The 20,809-nt window shown below is 37.8% G+C and overlaps 1 protein-coding gene across 1 annotated transcript in view; it reads right to left on the bottom strand.

Moving 5' to 3' along the window:
* ELL2 (elongation factor for RNA polymerase II 2) overlaps window positions 1-20,809 on the bottom strand; it is a 91,111-nt gene that overhangs the window by 49,654 nt on the left and 20,648 nt on the right. The window contains exon 2 of the mRNA XM_004703477.2: window positions 13,583-13,630. Coding sequence (XP_004703534.1) covers window positions 13,583-13,630 — 48 coding nt within the window. The remainder of the gene's footprint in view (window positions 1-13,582; window positions 13,631-20,809) is intronic.

The following is a 20,809-nucleotide window of genomic DNA, read 5'->3' as shown; positions in this document are numbered from 1 at the left end:
GAAAAATATTTTTTTTTAAAAATAGAGAAACAGTACTTATTTTAAACAAAGTTGATGAATCACGGTAACAAAAAAATTGGGAGGAACAGGAATAGTGTAATAATGAAATTAAAATCTCAAAACCACTCTTTAGATGGAAACAAAGCATATGATAGCTCATGATAAAATATTGTAATATTTTATGCATGCCATATTATTAAAGATATTACACTATTAAACAATTTAAAATGTTATCAAATATAAACTTTTAAATTTAAAATCATATTTAATATTAGCAAGGGTAAAATTCAAGTTTCTGGAAATATAAATCAGCATAATTTTTCTATGGGTGAAGTGGGCAATTTGGTAGAAGTTATAAAATATTTTTAAAGGTTTTATATCCTTGGACTCACTAAATTCAACATCTAGGAATTTATCCTGAGGAAATAATCAGAGACAGAACTAAAAATTTACACACATGGATGGCCACTGTGCTATTATTATAATATACAAGGATGGTTAAGTATATTATAATGTACGTAAGTAGCTTTAAAAATAACTTTTATTACTTACTACTCTTTATTATACAGGCAAATGCTTGTGATATATCTAAATAGAGAAATGTGAGGCAGAAAGAAACAATAACATACCACACCATTAATTAAAGAAAGATATATACGAACATGAAAACAATGGCTAAGTGAACCACCAATGCTCCCAGGAACAGACTACTCATCTATCTTCTATGCAGTTCACACATTTTGAAAATGTACACTGGTAGCAGTGATGGTGACTTCTTGTTTTCAATTGGAAAAACAATAAAGGCTACTTGGAACTAATAATTTGATTTCAAGGTATCACGTTGACACTTGTCCTCCATGACTGTAAATATATTTTGAACAAGTTGGAAGTATTTTTCACAGAATCAAAAATTATGAAATATAAGATTTTATCTATAATTAATCATGGACTCCTAATTAGCCTATTCTTCAAGTCCCTTGAAAAAGAAGAGAATACTATTTTCACTGAAAATAAAGTTGGAAAAACAAGCTAGTTTTTCTTACCACAGCTCCCTCCCAGCTCAGCCCCAAGACCCTCATCTTTCCCAATTCAGCCTATTGATACACATTTCCTTCCAATCTATCCTTCCCATACTGGACACTTTCCCAGGGCACTTCATAATACTGCCGTTCCAAAATGTCAACTGTGAACTCAAAAGGAAAGTCATTTGTCCTCTCATGTCCTTGATAGCCAGAAACATCGCTTGAGCCTTCCGTGGTCTTAGAAAGAGATCACGGACAGATGACAAAGCAACTCCATGATGGATTTGACTAGCAGGGTTCTCAGCTGGTGTCTACTTCTTTTCCTGTCCACTTGCTTTTTAAACTTTTATTTAGCCCTTTTCCCCCTGAATTCTTGTCATATATAAAGTTGGTAAACCCAAGAATTTATTTTACATTTAGAGAACAATAAATATAGATAAGCAAATACGCAAGGAGACTTCAAAAGGCTCCTGAGAAACTAGAATTGAGAGATAATGGAATTTTTCCAGGAGCTCTTTGAAGTCCCTTGGGATACATTAGTAAACCATCAGCACTGCCATTTTGGTACACAGTATTTTATATTTCCTGTTTAAGTTTATATTTGTCCACGGACTTTTTAATAGTACATGTAATGTTACTTATTATGTTTTATTATTGGTTAATTGGGAGGAAGATGGTTACTTCAAAAAAGTTTCCAACAAGAAGATATGGAGACTTTTCCATATACCATTTACATATCATTCTGAGTCTGCCAGGAAGTTACCATAGCTCTCTAAAACACCCTGATTATATTTAATCTTTGGCACTTTAAACTTTTTTGGTTATTTTCAATGAGATTGTTTTACACTGAAATTCCCAACTGCCATAGATTTTTCTAACAGTTATTTCTGAATAACTATGTTATTGAAGAAAATATGAGCATTATTAGTAAATTTTATAAGTTTTACTTTGGCAACTCAGAACTGGAATTGCCTTAATAGCACGCTGAAAGAATGCTAAGCATTCTTAGAATAGTGCTAAACTTTAGCAAGGAGAATGGACATATATACTTTATTTTTAACTTCGTTAAGAATATTTTTATTTTCTTATCACTGCTAGGAGGCCTGTTGGCTTAGTCAGTTATGCGTTGGGCTGCTAATCACAAGTGCAGCTGTTCAAAACCATCAACTGCTCCCACAGAGTAATAGTCTCAGAAATCCACAGGGGCAAAGCGACCCAGCCCTACAGGGTTGTTATGGGTCAGAATTGACTTCGTGGCACTGAGTTTAGTTTGGTGTTTTATTATTTTAATCACTAAATATGGTTAACTGGCACAGTTTAATTAACCAAGACAACTTTCATCAGGTGAAGGAAAAATTCTATTACCCACTTACCCAAACTGTTTATCAAGATTTACTAATGATCGTTTTTATCAAAAGCTTTTTGACATCAATTGAAATATAATCTATTTTTCCTCATTTAACCTGTAAAGATAGCAAATTATATTTAATGATGAGAAAAATGCTAATTTTGTAGTTTTTGTTACTACAAAAATAAGAGTTTGATAGTTATGAAGCATGATAATATAAGGAACACCTATGAACTCACCACCCAATCTAAGAATACTAATATTAAGAATATTATATCTTACCTAGTTAGGAGTGGTTATAAAAATATAGCTTCCTTGGTTAATTCTCTAGACTATCTAACATATTAAGCTAATTAAGAATAAAACAAGGCACAGGTAGAATAAGTAAATAAAGTGTTCAAAAAATTCTAGTTAGGTAAAAATTTATTGTGGCAAACAGGAAGTGTCTAATTCCCACTGTATTTCTGTAGGTACGATAAATCTAAGATGTCAGCAATTTATAGGACAATCTATACTACTACACAGAATAAAATGCTGACAAATATGCCACCATACTAGAGATGCTATGGATTATGAGATGCCATGCTTGAAAACATTAAATATTAAAAAAGAAAAATAAACACACCCTATGATCAATAACACACAGTATTATTTTATTGGGTTAAATATGGTTGAAAATAAAATCTATAGATTGGACACAGTCTAAGATTTTTTTCTCCCCTACTTTAATGCTTTTTTTTTAAGTAAAGCTCTTTTAAGTATACCTTGTGTGTCTAGAATAGAGCTTTGAGTATAATAAGATGTCAATGGCTTAAAACAAGAAGTTTCACAGAATAGAGAGATTATCTTTCAAGCTCCCATGAGTATTATTAAAGTAAAATTATCTGCAATATATATGGCTCAAATAATTTCAAAAGTTTCAGGCTTCAGGAGAAGGTAACAAGCAAAACTATCAGTGCTAGATTATACTGACAATTAGACAATTTTAGTTTTGAAATATAAGGTGGCATTTTCAAGGTCATATTTACCATTGTCTAGACAGTGTCTATTGTGGGGCTTGATACACAGTGTGTATTCACAAATGTTTACTGAATGAAGACAGTAAGCTTAACTCACTGCTAAGAACACAACTGACAGTATCCACGTGGCAGTCTCAAATTTTAGCCAGAATTCCAGTCACTGCTTTCCAGTGAACGTGCACTTTGGTGATGGTCTTGCCCTGTCTTTTCTGGGGCTTATCCTACTGTAGCCAACGCTGGTGCCTGTGTGAAAGCAGTGGTCACTGAAAGCCTTGAGAAAGCTTCCTTATGCTTACGAGTCAGTCACCTTCCACTCTGAGCTCCCAGAGGGCTCAGTCACCCTTGTATCCCTGGTACCCAGTCACAGTGTGAAGACAGGGATGGAGAGTTTAGCTCACTGCTGCAATGCTTGTTGAGAAACCCAAAGCTAGCCCATTTCTAGGAAGGAAGGGAGGGAGGCACTGAATGTCAACATAAGATAGAAAGGTTAGTCAATTTACAATGGTTTCAAAATTATTCATTTCAATATCATGAGAGATACCCTCAGTTTCCAAACATAAATCCCTATCTGGCTAAATACGTGATTAAAAAACACCACAGGTGAGGGTAAGGCAAATAGTACAGCTACAAGGGTTCTAATTCATCTGTGCAAGGTTTATTCCAAACTAAATGTGTTTAAGTATGTCTCTGATCTGTGTATAGCTCCAGACAAGTTCTGTCGATAATACAATTGTCAGGGTGCCTTAAACACAAAAGGTTCAATCCAAATGGGGGCTTCTGCCTTAAATTCAAGACAGAGAAGTCAGCTAAGAAGGTTGTTGTATTAGTCTGGGTACTTTGGAGAAACAAATCCACAGCAACTCATGTATAAGAGAGAGTTTTATGTAAAGAAAAGGTGCATCACGAAAATATCCCAACCCAATGCTGCCCAAGCCCACAAGTCCAACATTAACCTATTAACCCAACACCAGTCCACAAAGTCCTCCACCTCCCAAAACAGAGGCAATGATACCGACTGCAGGAGGAAAGCTGAGTCAGTGAACGAACAAGCATCTCAGCACTAGCAGGGGTCTCCACAAGGCTGCTCCAGCACCCAGGGCTGCATTGGGATAGGTCCATGTGGCTTCTCCTTGGGGATGTCTTGTAGGAAGTCAATCCTGCAAGCTGAAGCAGGGAACTGCTAAGGCAGCTGCACCCGGTGCAACCATCACAAAACAAGAGATCGAGAACTAGAAAGGCGAGGCTTCACCACTCATTTATCCCTCCACCTTTCAATTAGCCCCACATGTGATTATCGGCCAGGCTGGCACAATTAACTAACTCAGTTGTGGTGCTGCTACTTTGGCGAATCAAAGGGGTAAGCTTGATAGATTTTCTTGATGGACACAGGGACTAATTACGAAAAAGTCTTAAGAAAACACAGAATTGCAGTGGTGAGGAAAAATGCCAACACTTTTTTTTTTTTTCAATCACAACCAGGCACCTGCTGATTCACTGGCAAACCTTACCCCATCCACCCTATGCCCTGATCTTGTCCCTTCACACTTTTCATTGCCCAAACTTAAAGAAAATTTTAAAGGAACATAATCTGAGTCCCTCAAGGATGTCCAGCTGGTTGTTTTAACGCGGTATAAAAGGAAGGATGCAGAACTCTTTGAGAAAGGGTTAGTGAGATTAGGTAATACACTATTTCACTAATGCCTAAGTAAATCAACAGTGGTTATGAGCTATAATTGAACACAAATATTAAACTAAATGTTGTCTACCTGGGTCAACCAGTGTAATATTAAATAAACAAATAAAACCGAACTACCATTACAAAGGAATAGAAGTTCCACATCCTTCTAATATTAATTACACTCAGCACTGAGTTGTGTAAGGTAGCCATCAGTCAGCAAGGTTCTGAGCAGACTGACTAAACAAAGCCAGTAGGCTAGCCAAACTGAAAACAGGCAGAGTGCATGCACATGATCTAAGACGGAATGGCGGCCTTGGGGATTTATTTTTACCATTGCTGCTTTTCCAAAGCTCAGAGTTACTTAACTCAGTTCACCGAGTGGGGAAGGCAATCAATCGATGGTCTATGTTGTCAGGAGGGTGAAATTGTCTACGTTGTCAGGAGAAACTAATTCAAATATTGTGTATTTTCAGACTTCCCAAAGGAAATAAATAGTTAAGAAAGTAATTCAGTTGAATTCTGTGCTAAGGTTGGAAGTTAAAAGAAAGAAAAATCCAACCCTATGTTATTTCGAGTTAATGACTCTACTGCAAGGGTTTTATAGCAGTATTCAAAGCCTTTAAAGTTATGCATTAAATGCTGATTTAATCTTCAGAGTTTATTGTGTCTTTTTGGAAGGCATACATTTAAAACTTGTTTGGCTAGCTGTTTCTTGTTCACTCTTGGAAAAGTACATGACTCAGTATTTCACAGAAGATACCAATGGTACATGTAGAAAATAAAAACTATGATGTTCTAGAAACTCTGAGATTTTAGAGTCTGAAAACAAGCAACTATCTGTAAGGAATTTTGGAAGAATATTCTCACAACAAATACTGGGTTAACGCTGGAGTCTGGAATCGCGACCCCATGTAAAAGAGTAATTCAACTATCTTTTCATTCTGTTTTTGCATAACTTTTTGAAGCCCCCTCATGATATGACAATGTTCATATTGCTTGTCTCTGCTCTGGGGTAACCATTTCTTGAAGATAACGTTCGTCTCTGAGGCCACAGGCAGGCCGACTCTGGCTCTGCAAGGATGGCACATGCTGGCAGGGGAACCATTATTTGCTCCTGAAAACCTTGCCATTCCAGCTTATATCTGGATTGTGAAAATATCACACAGCCTGTTATCTTTGTGTGTGCACACAGGCATTAAAAAGCTTTTTGAAATGTTCTATCCCATCCTACAGGGTCTCGATAATTTGGCATTGACGCATTGTTCGGGGGGAGGGTTTTGCCAGGATATAACATGTTGAATTTCTTAAAGCCTTTGATTAAAAATTGATTCATTCCAATCAGAACTACCCATATAAGCCCATATAAAGGTTCGCAAGAGTAGTCATTCTTCAATAAATATTTTCAGAGTAAAGGAATGCATAGCGTAACATACATGATACATCCTGTGAAATAGGATGTTATGCAATTTGGACAATGTGAGGATGAGGATAAGTAAAATAATATTGCGGCAAAACTAAAGAAACTTTTATGAAACCAAAATATCATCAAAATGTGAAGTTAGTTAACTACTTACCATGCCCTTCCCCCTAGGTCTGTACACTTCAGAAGGCAGGGATTTTATGTCTCTCTGAGCCTTTCCCTATGAATCCTGCACTCTTTGATTTACATCTTGTCAATACTTAAGCATTCTGAACACATCAAATTGTGTTCATCATCGTAGGGAACGAAAAGAAGTCTGAAGGGCAAGATCAGGGTGAGGCTTTCCAAAGAAATTCTCATAGGACAACCCTACTCCCCTCTAAAAATTAGCTTGTCTTTTGTTTTCAGAGGGGCAGCTTTCAAGTTTCCTAAAGTTTCTTCATAATAAGCCCCTGTGATTGTCCTGTCTCTCTAGAGGATATCACGCTGGCCCCCTTGGAGTCATAACAACAGTTATTCCTTTTAGCCAATCCCCCTGCCTTGAATTTAACTGGCCCAGCAGGTCCCCTCTAAGACTACTCTTTGGATCGGACCTTGTTCTCCTCTGGACCATATTGGTAAATCCAAAATCACCCCATTATAATTTATTCCATAAAATCAGTTTCATTCTAGCTTAAAAGAATGACAACAACATCAGCTTTTTCAGCCAGTAATTCTTCAGGCAATGCTTTGGGTACCAATCAATACAAAGGCCACCATGTTGTTGAGGCCACTATGCCTGCTTAACATTGAAAACGCCACACCACGTGGGATCCCAATTTCAATAGTGATCACACAATGGTAACTCTATAGTCTTCTTCCACTCATTGCTGGGCGTCCACCAGTTTCTTCCATTGTCCTCCTCTTGTCTTCATTAAAATGTTTTAGCCAGCTAAAAACTTGTTGCAAAGCTTCAATGACTTGGAAAGATGTTCACTTGAGTTTTGTTAAAAATTTTGTATTAGTCCTGACTTCCAAATCTTTTTTTTTTTCATGGTCCATATAATATTCTGATTTGAAGACATCCTAATGTAACTAAGACAAGTGTATTGCTGAGAGAACTTGTCTATAACCAATCACATTTTATTTGGAATAAACCAGTGCACATATGATACATCTGGTACTCTAGTAGCAACACTTTTTTTTAATTACGTGGGGATTAAAACCTTAGAGAGCCCACTTTTAGTCATCCTCACTGCTGCTACTACAGGAGCTGCTGGCAGAGGCCAGAGGAAGTGGTAGCTGCAGCAGCAGCAGCAGCAGCACCCTCAGCAGCAGCAGTGGCCAGAGCTGAGGGAGAGGAAGGGAGGGAGGAGGAGCAGAGTGTACTCTGCCCACCTGCTGTTCTGCCTGCTGGAGCAGCTTCTGCCACCTGCCCACTGGACAAAGCCCAAGAGAGAGTCCCTAACCAGAGTCATGCCATTTGCCTCACTGGCCTCTATCCCACCTATGATCTAGTGGTACAGTTGTCCAAGTTTGGCTTCTATAAAACCATCAGAAGGAAATAATAAATAAAGGGAGGAAGGAGTTGCTTTCCTAAACAACAACAACAACAACAAAACAGAGCCAAACAAAAATAACCCTTTTGGGATCAAAGATGTATATTTATTTGGTCAGGTATTGTCCATATCTGGATATGTCTCAGGCTCGGAGATTCTTTAAGGGTGGAGATATGCCTTTACCATCCCTTTATCTTTGTATACTAATATAAGAATATAGCAAAGTACTTAGCATTATTAAGGTCTGAAAAATGTTTGTGTAATAAGAAACAACAATAAAGGAACCTATTAACACATTTATTACTTAAGTTCTTTTTATATGTTATGGTTAGGAGATAACTTTGCAACTGTAATAACTGTCATTATGTGAAAATATTGAGTTAACTTGCTTCTAGCACTTCTCCTTTTGAAGCGGGCAGTACAGCAGAGGACTTTTCCTTAGTGGTTGGTGTGAAGACCCATGCAAGTTATAGCTCTGGTTCTACCAGCTGTGTTTCTTGAGTTTAGATGGGAAACTTTCTTAAAAACACAGCCTAGTTTTTTAAAACTGTACAGAAACACTCATCTTTGGAAAATGTTTACCTGTTGTATTTTCAGTATCCAGTTAAGACACAAAGCTGACCTCATTTTTATAAAGGGCTAGAGAAAAAGAGGAAAACCCTAAACGAGATGGATTGACTGAAACAATATTGGGCTTAAACATAGGAACAACATGAGGGTGGCAAGGGTCCAGGCAAAGGTTCATGCTGCTATATACAAGGTTGCTATGGGTTGGAACCAACTCGACAGCGGCATTGAGGAATTAGGCGTATTATATGAATGCACTCTTCTCAGTGTTGCCATTTGAATACCTCAATCCAACTGCCTGACGGATTCTTACCAGTTATCTTTTCTGTCAATTATGCTGGCCTATGGATATCTAGGAAATCTTTTAGGAAACTCAGTAAACTTTTAGCCCTATGTATCTTAGGTACATTATTAGAGCTCTTCAGAATCAATAAAGCATTTTCTGGTTGGTTTATTAATTTCCTCACATATTTATCAAAAGTTTGAATCAACCATGCCCCTAGATATTGCCTAGTGTTTCTGAATCCATAAGATGTCTTCAGGACATCTCATTTCCCAAGCATTCTTCCACTGAGGGAAGCAGGAGGGTAACTTGTGGAAGACAGAGTTTATGTTGTTGCTCTTATTATTCTACGAAAATACAGGTAATCGTTGATTCTCTGGATTTTCACTCATTTAACATGTTCCTACGTCCTACTTTGTTTCATGGTTTACTCTGTATTTATTTGGAAGAAAACGTTAAGCTTAGATACTATGCTCAGGCACAAAACTAACTATCCTTAAAAGCGAACCTTACAAAACCCAAATTCCAGGCTGAGAGAGAGAGAGAGAGAGAGAGAGAGAGAGTTAGAGTAAGTCCTGTAGTTAGTAACAAGGAATATTAAAATCATACAGTGCTTAAGATGGGTTTCATTGGGAGAAACGAGGAAATGTTTTTAACAGTACATGTTTACTTCTAAAATACAAAACTTTAACATTGCTTCAGTTAGACTTCAAATGTGCCTATATGTTACACTTCTGTGATAGTTAACGTACATAATCCATTTTGTTAGATGTAAAGACTGAATTTGCTAGGTAGGTTTTTCAAATTCCTAAGAAATCTTTTCAAGTATTTAAAACACTAGTAATAGATGACTAAAAATTCTCATTAAGAAACACCACCTTTTATGGGAAATAAACTTTCCAATCTAAAGCCCTAAACATTTTCCTGAAATGCATGCTTCTTCAGGGAGTTTTTAAAGCAATGAGTGTAGGCAATTTAAAATTATCATGACTCTGTAGCAAGACAGAGACGCACTGTCAGAAGACCCTCACATTTGTGGCTCCCCATATTCCTTGTGGGCTGTGCCAACCCACTCTCTCCCCTGTAATGACTCTTTGTTTTTGCTGAGACCCAAATGGCTGGGGAGAGCTGGGGAAGAGAAGGGGGGAGGGGTGGATGGAATGCAGCTGCAGACTCTGAAACAATGCTGAGACCATACATTTTGTTCCCAGTTAGAATAATAAAGCAGGACTGGACCGGGGGTCAAGGAGAAGAGTGCCAGAATCAGCAAGGTAGGGTCAAACATCTCACCTAGTCTATCAAATCCAAGGCTTCAAACTAGTCCCTCCCGAGTCAGTCATGGTTGATGAAACAAATCTGTAAAATGTACCAGAACGGTAACTGGAACAGAAACAATTACGATCACCGCCCTGCTAGAAACGCAATCTCTCTCCTAAAACAAGGGCACTGCGAGTACTGCATAGCAACCAAATCTCTTGAACAACTAAGTCGGAAGAAAATGTAGCTGGCTCAAAAATGCCGCTGTCTGCCATCCTAGCAATAACCCACATCCGCTCCTGAAAAGGTGGGTGCATGCACCTTCTTCCAAGACTCCTGTTCCAGGGTTTCACCCGATAATTTGCCTTGTTTCAGCTATTGCTATAGTACATTCACATTGTACAAACCCAGGTCTGTTCTAACTTTGCTTCCTTGGCTATGACTACTGGTTTGAATAGCTCTGAAGCCCTGATCAAATCCAATAACCATCCATTTGTGTTAAGCTTATCTGTTAAGAAATCAAATGGCTATTAAGATTTAAACCTCCTAGTTATTTTCCTATGGTACTTTTATCAGTGAAATCTATTTAAGGAGTTGAAGAGACGGAGCAGGTCCGCGCAGTGTTTTGTTCGTATGGGCCGGAACCAAGTCCATGGCACTGAGCAACACATCTAATGAAGGAATGGAGCAAGCAAAGACGAAATGGAGGCGCTCAGACTTGTACGAAGCCTTTTCGGTGTAACAGTTAAGTGCTCAGCCACTAACTGAAAGATTTGTCGTTTGAACTCTCGAGCTACTCTGCAGGAGAAAGACCTGGTGATTTGCTTGGCACCATAGATACAAAAGCACTTGACACAATGGATGGATGAATTGTGATAAGAGTTGCAAGAGCCCCCAATAACATGATTTAAAAACCAACTAACCAAAAGCCCACTGCCATGAGTTGATTCCAACATACAATGAGCCTAGTTAGGATTCTCATCAGGTTGTAAGTCTTTACAGGAGCAGACATCTCCTTTTTTCTCCCACTGATAGGCTGGTGAGTTTGAAACACCAATGCTGTGGCTAGGAAAACCAATGGGGCAGCTCTGTCATATAAAGTTGCTATGAAGTTGGAATCAACTCAACAATACACAACACTAAGATATGTAAGGAAACGATATTGGGGAGAGAAGTCAAAGAACTCAGAGACCCTAAGATTCAAATATACACTGCCTGTTTTTTAATGGTAGAGCCTTGAGCAGTTAACTGCAAAATCCAGTTTGAAACCACCAGCCACTAGGCCAGAAAAAGATAAGACTTTCTACTCCTATAAAGAATTACAGAGTTGGAAATCCACACGGACAGTTTTGCCTTGACCTCCAGGGTCACTCTGAGTCAGGGCCTAGGACAACTGGCATGCCAGAGAAAAGTAGAATCCTTTCTAAGAGTTCTACGACCTACAGGAGCCTGCATCAGTGTTTGGAGGCTGACATATATTAGTGCCCCACCAAGCATTTCCTTTCAATCTAACTACTCCCCAAATGCCCTTCCCTCTAATGTCTCAATTACGAGAAAGGGAGAACAAAGGAAAGAACAGTCTCGGGGGGTAAGGTGACAGTCAGCAAGGAACAAGTAGCACAAACCTTACTCTTTTTCCCAAGGCCTTCTGTCAGAAGACTCACTACAAAAATCCGTGAAGCCCTTCAGGGTGCACCAACTCCAGCCCCTGGAAATTTTCTTTGTATATTATTCGAGCTTTGAGTAACAATTGAAACTAAAACCAGAAGCAAACTCACTGCCATCAAGTCGATTCCAAGTCAGAGTGACCGATAGGACAGAGTAGAACTGCCCCTGTGGGTAAATCTTTACAGAGTAGAAAGCCTCATCTTCCTCCAGTGAACCGGATCGTGATTTTCAACTGTGGACCTTGCAAAGACCACGCCACTAGGCTCCCAAATAATCAACCCTAGCTCCTTATATAAAAGTATCAACACATGCTGAAAACTACCTAAGAAGCAATTTTAAAAGTTAAAGAAACAAACAAAATGTTAGAGAAACACTTCTTTCAATGAAGACCCCAATCCTAATTTTTAAAAAGACTTCATTGCAAAGCTATCAATAAGTAAAGCTCTAACATCCACATACAAACATGCCCTTCAAGTTGGCTTTACATAACAGATTTAGAAATGTTCTTAGCTTGTGTTGAATATGACTCATTTATTGACTCTTGCAATGTTTTAAGTTATAAAATTTAGATTTTATTTATTCTCAACAATATATTTAGATTCTGACATAACTAACCAAAAATCCACAAGTATGTAGACTTACAACAGTTAGCATAAGCTTCCCTCCTAAACTTGCTATATCTCTGTAGCTCTAAAATTGATGGGTAGATTTCTAAAACTCCACCTACAACCACTACAACGATAAAGGAATGCATATTAATTTGAGAAAGCAAGAAAATGGTTGAGCCCACAGTATATTTTATTATTAATAAATATAAATAGTGATAATCAAAATATAATACCACCACTATTCCTATAAAGTTGAGCACTTTTACACTTTTAAATGCAGCAATAAAAAATAGCCATAGAAAATTTTGTTTATCCTCTGTACTGGAAAAAGTCATTCATTAATTTACATATTTCACTTCCTCAAAACTCACTGCCAACAAGTCTATTGGGACTCATAGCAACCCTACAAGACTTGGTAAATCTTTATGAGTAGAAAATCTCATCTTTCTCCCCTGGAAAAGTTGGTGGTTTTGAACTGCTGACCATGAAGTTAGCAGCTCAATGCATCACCCACTACACTACCAGGGCTCCTTTTCACTTCCTAGTGTACCTTTTAAAAAATTAAGGGCAGAGAGAGAAAAACTTTGTTAACAGTAGTGGTAACAATGACTCAATCTTAACTTTCCTGAAATTAGTAATTTCTCATAGCTTTTTATTTGTGGTATCCACATATTGTTGATGTAAGCTATACTTCAATAAATGGTTAACAAACGGAATTACTATTTTGAAAGGAAAAACCAATAACAAAATATTAGATATCACCCATTACCATCGAGTCCGTTCTAACTCATAGTGATCCTATAGGACAGTGTAGAACACCCCCACAGGGTTTCCAGGTTTGTACAACTTGACAGAGGGAAACGCCAACATTTCCTCCCATAGATTAACTGGAGAGTTCCAACGAACAGCTTTTTGGTTGGTACTGCACCACCAGGGCTCCTTAAATCTTACAGAAAGCGCATCTTTATTGTCTTTTTTTTAAACAGAAATTAAGAAATAAGATATTTCAAGTATCTTAAAGATGTCAGAAATTTTAATTTGATTACAATGTACACAAAATATAAATGATTTTATATTATATCGAGGCATGTAAAAACTAATTTTCAAAGTTCAATATATTATGGCACATAATAAGTCTATTATAATTTCTTACTAAATCAATGAGAATACTCACCCCTTGGAGCCCTTGAAACTGTATTGAAGGCCGAAAAGGAACTAAATTCTAAAAAAAAAAAAGAAGAAAAGAAACAAACACCTGGTTACAATGACAAAGAATGTTGACATTTTGACAGTGCTACATTCTATGAAAATGTCCTTTTAAAATTTATTTACTTTTATACATCATATAAGATGCCTTGATCAACATTATCAATTGTTTAAATTACTCATACTACAAAACTATCTTTTGGCAGTGTGGCCAATGATGGTTTTGGAACAGACATATTTGGCATAAAATGAATAGTAGAATACTTTTGTTTTAAATTAAAAACATATTCTTGCTTATATTTTAATAGATGTGGGAAGAGATTATAGATAATTGGTGGAACTCTGCAAGAACGCTTAACAGGATGATAGAAATAAAAAATGAAGATATTTGAAAATTAACTCTGGTGTTCTATTTCTTACATTTAACCAGAAGTTAAGTTTTAGTTAAGGGTCCAACAGGTTATCAATTTTCTAGAAAGATTCTCATAAGGAAAATACAATCAATAGAATGATGTTTTGTTTGATGAGCTTTGTCCTCTTCCTAATCTCATTATTTTATCGCAGAGTTGTGCACTTTAAAGAAAAGATCTAATTGTAAATATCTGTTAAAGTCTCAGGCACAATTTTCTACACCCAAAGTTCCCTGTCTGTTTCAGAAATTCATGGGGAATCAGATCTAGGCAATGTTTAGTATACATATCAACCAGCCTACCAATTATTCTTCACACATTCATCTCCACACTTAATGTCCAAATAGTTTCTGGTCCTTACAGACATGTGTACCTCCTCCTTAGTCACTGTGCATTACCTATTATTTTCAGTTATTTCCTAATGTTTTTCTGAAGTTTTAAAAGCTTACTACTCAGAATTTAAATTAGAGAGAAAAAACAAAATTACGTGAATTTAGTTTATAAAATTAACTTCAAACATGTACTACTCTAATTTATTTATAAAAATAACTTTTTGGAGAAAGTATCACAATCGATAATAATGCTTGTTACTCTACCGCCATAAAAAGATCGCTTAACTTTAGACTTATGATCAGAATCAAACTACTACTGGACAAATTAATTTCATGGTGTAAGAGAAGCACATTCAAAAAAGCAGGCCTGCAGGATTTCTGGGGAGCCTCTCTTCATGTGCAAGGCAAGGCGGTCCTGCAACTTAGGGAGACAAAGATCTCAGGTGCCAGCTTTTACAACACTATTTCAATGAGCCCTGCCTCCTGAATATCCTGCAAATCACAAGCACAGAGCATCTGATCTGTGCTTACATTCCCTTTCTTGCTTCCTTGTAACCTAAAGGCTGTCCTCAGCTCCCAGGAGGAATCTGAAATACTCTATCAAGTTCATCAATTCTCACTGGTCAAACAAAAGACCAACCTTCCTCAATTTTCAAATTGCTGACATCTGCACCAGACATAGGAGCCCTGGAGGTGCGGTGGACTACACTCTGAGCTGCTAAGTGCAAGGTCAGCAGTTCCAACCCTCCTGCTGCTCTGGCAGAGAAAGATGAAGCTGTCTGCTCCTGTAAAGATTTCAAAGTCTGGGACACCCACAGGGCTGTTCTATTATATTCCATAGTGTTCTATGAGTTGGAATAGGCTCTATGGCAGTGCGTTTGGTTTTAGTGTTCTGGCAGCAGACATTACTTCCGTTTTTGGTCCTCCTATTGCTTTGTTCAGGTTGCTCATTACAAAAGCTAATGCCTTTCCCTTCTTTCTAGTCCACTCCCCCTGGGAGGCCCACAGGGACTGTGTGATGATAACGGAATCTGCTCTCCACTCCTCAGTGCATATCTCTCTACAACCTGCTACTTCCCATTGCCTAAAAGGCATGTTGCGTTAGAAACCCTTGATGACAGTACTGTACCACAAAGCACACTTCAAACTAACAGTCCCGCATCTACACAAAATGGTACCTCTTTCCCACTTTTCTGGCAATAGTAAATGGTACCTCTTTCCCACTTTTCTGGCAATGGTACTTTGGTTCCCCAGGTTTACGAAGTTTGATTTGGGTGCTAATTTAGTCTCATTTCCCCAGTCTCCTACATTTCATTATCAAGTACATGTCACTAGAATCATAGAAAGCTCAATCCAGGAGAGGCGTAGTGGCTTAGCGAATTACCATTTGGGCCATTAATTCAGGGTGAAAGCCACCAGCCACTCCATGGGGCAGAGATAAATAAGGTGTTTACTCCTGTAAAGAGTTACAGTCTTAGAAATCCACAGGGGATCTACTCTGTCTTATAGGGTCGCTGAGTGGGAAACACCTCAATGGCATTGAGACACCCCACCTCCCCCACACACACACCTCCATGTCTCACAGAGCACGGGTCTCACTATGCAGTGACTAGAAAAGTAAGCCCAATATGTAACCACCATGCCACCAGGGTTATTTAAAACCTCTTTAGTGCATTGAAAAGCAAGATATTACTTTGAGGACTAAGGTGTGCCTGATCCAAGCCATGTTTTCAATTGTCTCGTATGCATATGAAAGTTGGTCATTGAGCTGATATCAAGGGCTCAAGTAAAAATAATGTTTTGAAAATGATGATGGTAATATATGTACAAATGTGCTTGACACAATGGATGGATATATGGATTGGGATGAGCTATATGAGACCCCGATAAAATGATTAAAAAAATAAAATAAAATAAAAAAGAAAGTTGGTCATTGAATAAGAAAAACTGAAGAGGAATCAATGCATTTGAACTCTAATATTGGCTAAAAATACTGACAGTATCATGGACTGCCAAAAGAACAAAGAGAACTGTCTTAGAAGAAGTTTGGTCAGAATGCTCCTTAGAGACAAAAGATGGTTAGACTTTGCCTCATGTGCTTTGGACATGTTGTCGGCAGACGTCAGTCCCTGGAGGGGCAGATTAAATGGCTATAACACAGTGGCTATAACAATGGATTCAAACAAGAAATATTGTGAAGATGGGGCAGGACTGGGCAGCGTTTGATGCTATTATGCATGGGGTTGCTATGAGCCCAAACCAAATCTACAGCACCTAGCAACACCACCACCCATGTCCCACCCACAACTGCTATGGGAGATAAAAGAATGTGGGGGCCTAATCCTTCATAGCAGAGTTTATACTCTAGTTGGGGAGAATTTGACAATAATGAAATTCTAAGAGAGGAGAAGAAATGATGCATTCAGACTATGGTGTTGGTGAAAAATGCTGAATATATGATGGACTGTTAGAACGAACAAACCTGAATGTTCTTTAGCAAGGAAAAGGGGGAAGTTGGTTTGCTCACTTTGGGCACACCATCAGGAAATAATCACTCAGTAGAAAAGGCCACCACAGTTAGTCAAGTCCAGGGTCACTGAAGTGAGGGAAACTCTCAGGAGGATGAGTGACACACAGCCAAAGCAGTGGACTCAAGCACACCATGATCATGAAGATGCTGCCGGGCTGGACAGCCCTTCACGCTCTCACACACAAACTCTCCCAAAGTTTGGAAATGATTCAAGGACACTACAGGAACAATAACAAAATACTAACCTGAGTACTAATGGGAGGCACAGTATGAACACTCAAAAAGGAGAATAACACGGAGCGTTAGATTAGATAGGAGGAAAATCAAGGGGCTAATGAATCTTACAGTGGTTTGAAAAGACAACGGGAGCGGGACCTGGTAGCTCCTGCCTGACATCTCCTTGTCCTTATTTGCCATTTTCATCTGCTACAATATAAATGAGGGGTCCCAGTGCTGCAGCAGTTAGGCACCTCACTGCTTTACTTGCAGTTTGAACACACCTAGCCACTATCCTGTATCAAGACCTGGTGCTTTGCTCCTAGGAAGATTACAGCCCAGAAAACCCTATGGAGCAGTTATACTTTGTCACAAGCGGTTGCTCTTAATGAAAAAAAAAAAGCAACAGGAAAGCACCTAACAAAAACAAACAAAATATGTAGGACAGCAATTTAAATTTAGACCTTACAATTTCATGCCTATTCAAAAGGTTTATCACCCTGTCAAAATTAATCGCCACTTCCTTCCAACAGTCCTCTCCCTCCCGATATTTCAAATGGCCTGTTAAGTCTGAATAAACAACTGGGGGTTCTTTACCTTTCTGAGTAAGACTTGACTAATCACACTCTGTTGAATAAAGCAGCTTTCGCAGTCACCTGTAAGCTAGGCAGAGCTAGATGGGCTAAAGAAAAAGATGAGAACAGTTCCCTGGGATGCTTTAGAAATAGGATGAAACTGGCAAGAAAGGCCTAAATTATTAAGACAGCATCTGGAGCAAACAGGAGAAGGTGGAGCCACTAGACATTCCCAAGGAAAATGATGACAAGGAGTGCTGAAGGTTTGAATATCAGACCAAATAAAAATGAAGCAAAGATGGCTCCGGCCCCAGAGCTTCCAGTCATCAACCCCAGCCAGTTTGCCAGAGATGCTCTCAAATTAAGCTTTTAGTTTCTGCTCTGAAAGTCAATGGACCATTTCAGGCCCCTCTCACCTCACACAGATAAGTCCTCGCAGGTACTTCCAAATGCTGCTCATCCTTCATAGAACTAATAGAATCGTTAAAGAAAGCATTACACTCAGGTCATACAGAGGGGTTCCTTTCTACTGTCTTTCTAAACAAAGCAACCTCCTCCATTCAGATATCAGTCCAGATCCTCCAATTTCCTCCCAATTATAGCCCAAGCATGTTAACCTTTGGTACATTTGTTTGGTAAACATTCTTGCCCTCTATTTCTACTACCTACCAGTTTCTTCAACCTGGCATACCTTTCCAAAAACTATTTTGATAATTCATTTGTATAAGATTCATTTCCTCCATTAGATCTCATTTTGACTGAAACTAAGAATTAAAAACTGTCTTCAAGGGACCCGAGGCAGGTAAGTATAGGAACAGGCCAGCTAGAAAACAAGAGGAAGAAGAAAGGGCTTAGAGAATGGCCAACAAAAAGAAAAAGGGCACGTCCATTTACATATATAAATCCTCTTTCTAGTAAAGCAAAACACAGCTGCCACCATTTTGCTAAACCATGAACTCTGCCCACCATGAGTGACCTTCTATTAGCTGTTTTTCCAGACGGCAGTGTCTACTACTGTATTACACTACCCTGTATTCTTTCAATTGCTATTTTATCCCTAGTGTTACAATACAGTGGTCATAATGCATAGTAAACTTGTCAGTACTTATTTACACTGCTCAGCTAAAAAAAATTGTAAAATCATTTTGTATATATTTTATATGTGTATACTAATATATACATTATATACTATGTAGGGTTGCAGCACAATAGGTTCTGTGCTTTTTATCAATTTCAAGAGTAATTTTCACTCTGAATTTTTTGCCTCATATTCTAAATTTTGATCTGTTTATAGCTCTATTATAGGTATTGACTAACTCAACAAGCATGTATTTTATTTACTTAACTTTGCAATGCACAGGAGTTTTTACATTAATTGCCCCAAGTGAGCCCCCCCACCAAAAAAAGGAAAAAGTAACCCTATGTGGTCAGATGACATCATTATCCCCCATTTCGGAGGAAGAATATTGAGGCCCAGTTGAGGCCCAGGAGGTGGAGTAAAATTTCAGGATCACAACCTAGTGGTTATTAGAGCTTGAACCGTAAACTTAGTCCTTTAGACTCCAAATACTCCTTCCTTTTCTTTTCTAATACCTTTTGCCCTTATGACTATATATTTAAAAGAATTAAATGCCCAACACTTGGCACCTAACTCCCCAGGGGAAAGCCATGGAATCATGACAATTTTCAAACTCTGGTTTATGATCAAATAAAAAATTTTCCTTAAGTTAGAATTTTGCTAGGAAGGGCCACATATAATAATGGGTCCCTATGAGTCAGAATTGACTTGGTGTAAGTTTTATAATAAAGTGATATATAAAAATGTGTTATCATTTGACACAAGAAAAGCAACAAAACTTTCATCAATGAAATAGTGTTACTGTGTATAACAAACAGGACAAACTCAATTTTCTTGAAAAACTCTAAAATATCTGCTTCAGGAAACATCAAATATTTTACTAATTTTAATCCTAATTTTAGACAAGATGACATTACCATGGATGTGATAAAAAATTGCAACAGGAGGAAATGGCTAGAACTTTAGACCACTTATTTTATATCTTACCACCACATTAATGGGACAGCTACCAGAAATAAGTTCAAAAAGTCAACACCATTATAAGAAAATGTCTTAAGCATGTTATTTTTTCATCCAAATGTTGTTTAACCTCAGGTTAACTGCACAAACATGAACTCAACTTATTGTATTAAAAAAAGAAAACAAGGGCAAGTTCATTTTAAAAGATAATAAAATGTTAAGTGGCTGAATATGGTATGGCATGCTTTTAAACAATGTTTAAGTAACTAAGTGCATTCCATCAAAAATAAATTTTAGTAGGGCTTCAAATTTGAATTTTCAGCTTTAGTCAAATATTTGCATCAAGTAGCTCTTCTGAAAATCAAGTAACTCTAGGGCTTAAGCAGTACTTGAACTATAAGTAAGATAGTGATCTGGTATCTACATCCAGCCAAGAAACACAACAGCTGACTGAACTACTGAGGGAAACTGCCTTTGCCAGATACTTTGACAACCTGACAGAGGTGATGGTTTGCAGTAAAAAGATATGAAAGTCCAAGTAGTCTCGCTGGCTTCAGCTCCTTGAATTGTTTGTATTTCTTTGTGAAATGCAGGCATTATTCAGCATAAAAATAGAAGTACAGGCAATATAAAGCGTTCATAAGTTTGGTTACACTCCAAAGGTGCAGCTGGTTGTTTCAAACTGCTGACCTTGCAATTAGCTGCCCAAATGCATAACCACAATTGCCACCAGGACTCCTGTGGATTTGGAAGAACCACTTAAAAGAACATTTTCTTTCTAGTCATTATAGCACACAAAAAGTGAAATAAAAAAGAAATTACCAAAAAGGTAGGAAGAAGAGGTCAAAATAAACTTAAATCTTTTGAAGTGCAACTTAAAAAAAAAATCTGATATAGGTGAAGTTTATTGCTTCACAAATCCTAGGATTTCAAATAGTTCTCCAGGGAATATGAGAGACAAACTCTAAACCAGGTAAACGTTAGTTATTCTCTAAATCAATATTTGGAAGCGCTTAAAGCAGGATTTAATTGTAGAGTAAGTTTATATGTCAAATATGATCATAAACGTAAATAAAGATTTGTTCCATGGGATC

Source organism: Echinops telfairi, unplaced genomic scaffold (assembly GCF_000313985.2).
Source record: "Echinops telfairi isolate 266 unplaced genomic scaffold, ASM31398v2 ScPeMD7_7469;HRSCAF=8507_1, whole genome shotgun sequence".
Classification (NCBI taxonomy): domain Eukaryota; kingdom Metazoa; phylum Chordata; class Mammalia; order Afrosoricida; family Tenrecidae; genus Echinops; species Echinops telfairi.
This window is presented reverse-complemented; position numbering and strand designations above follow the sequence as displayed.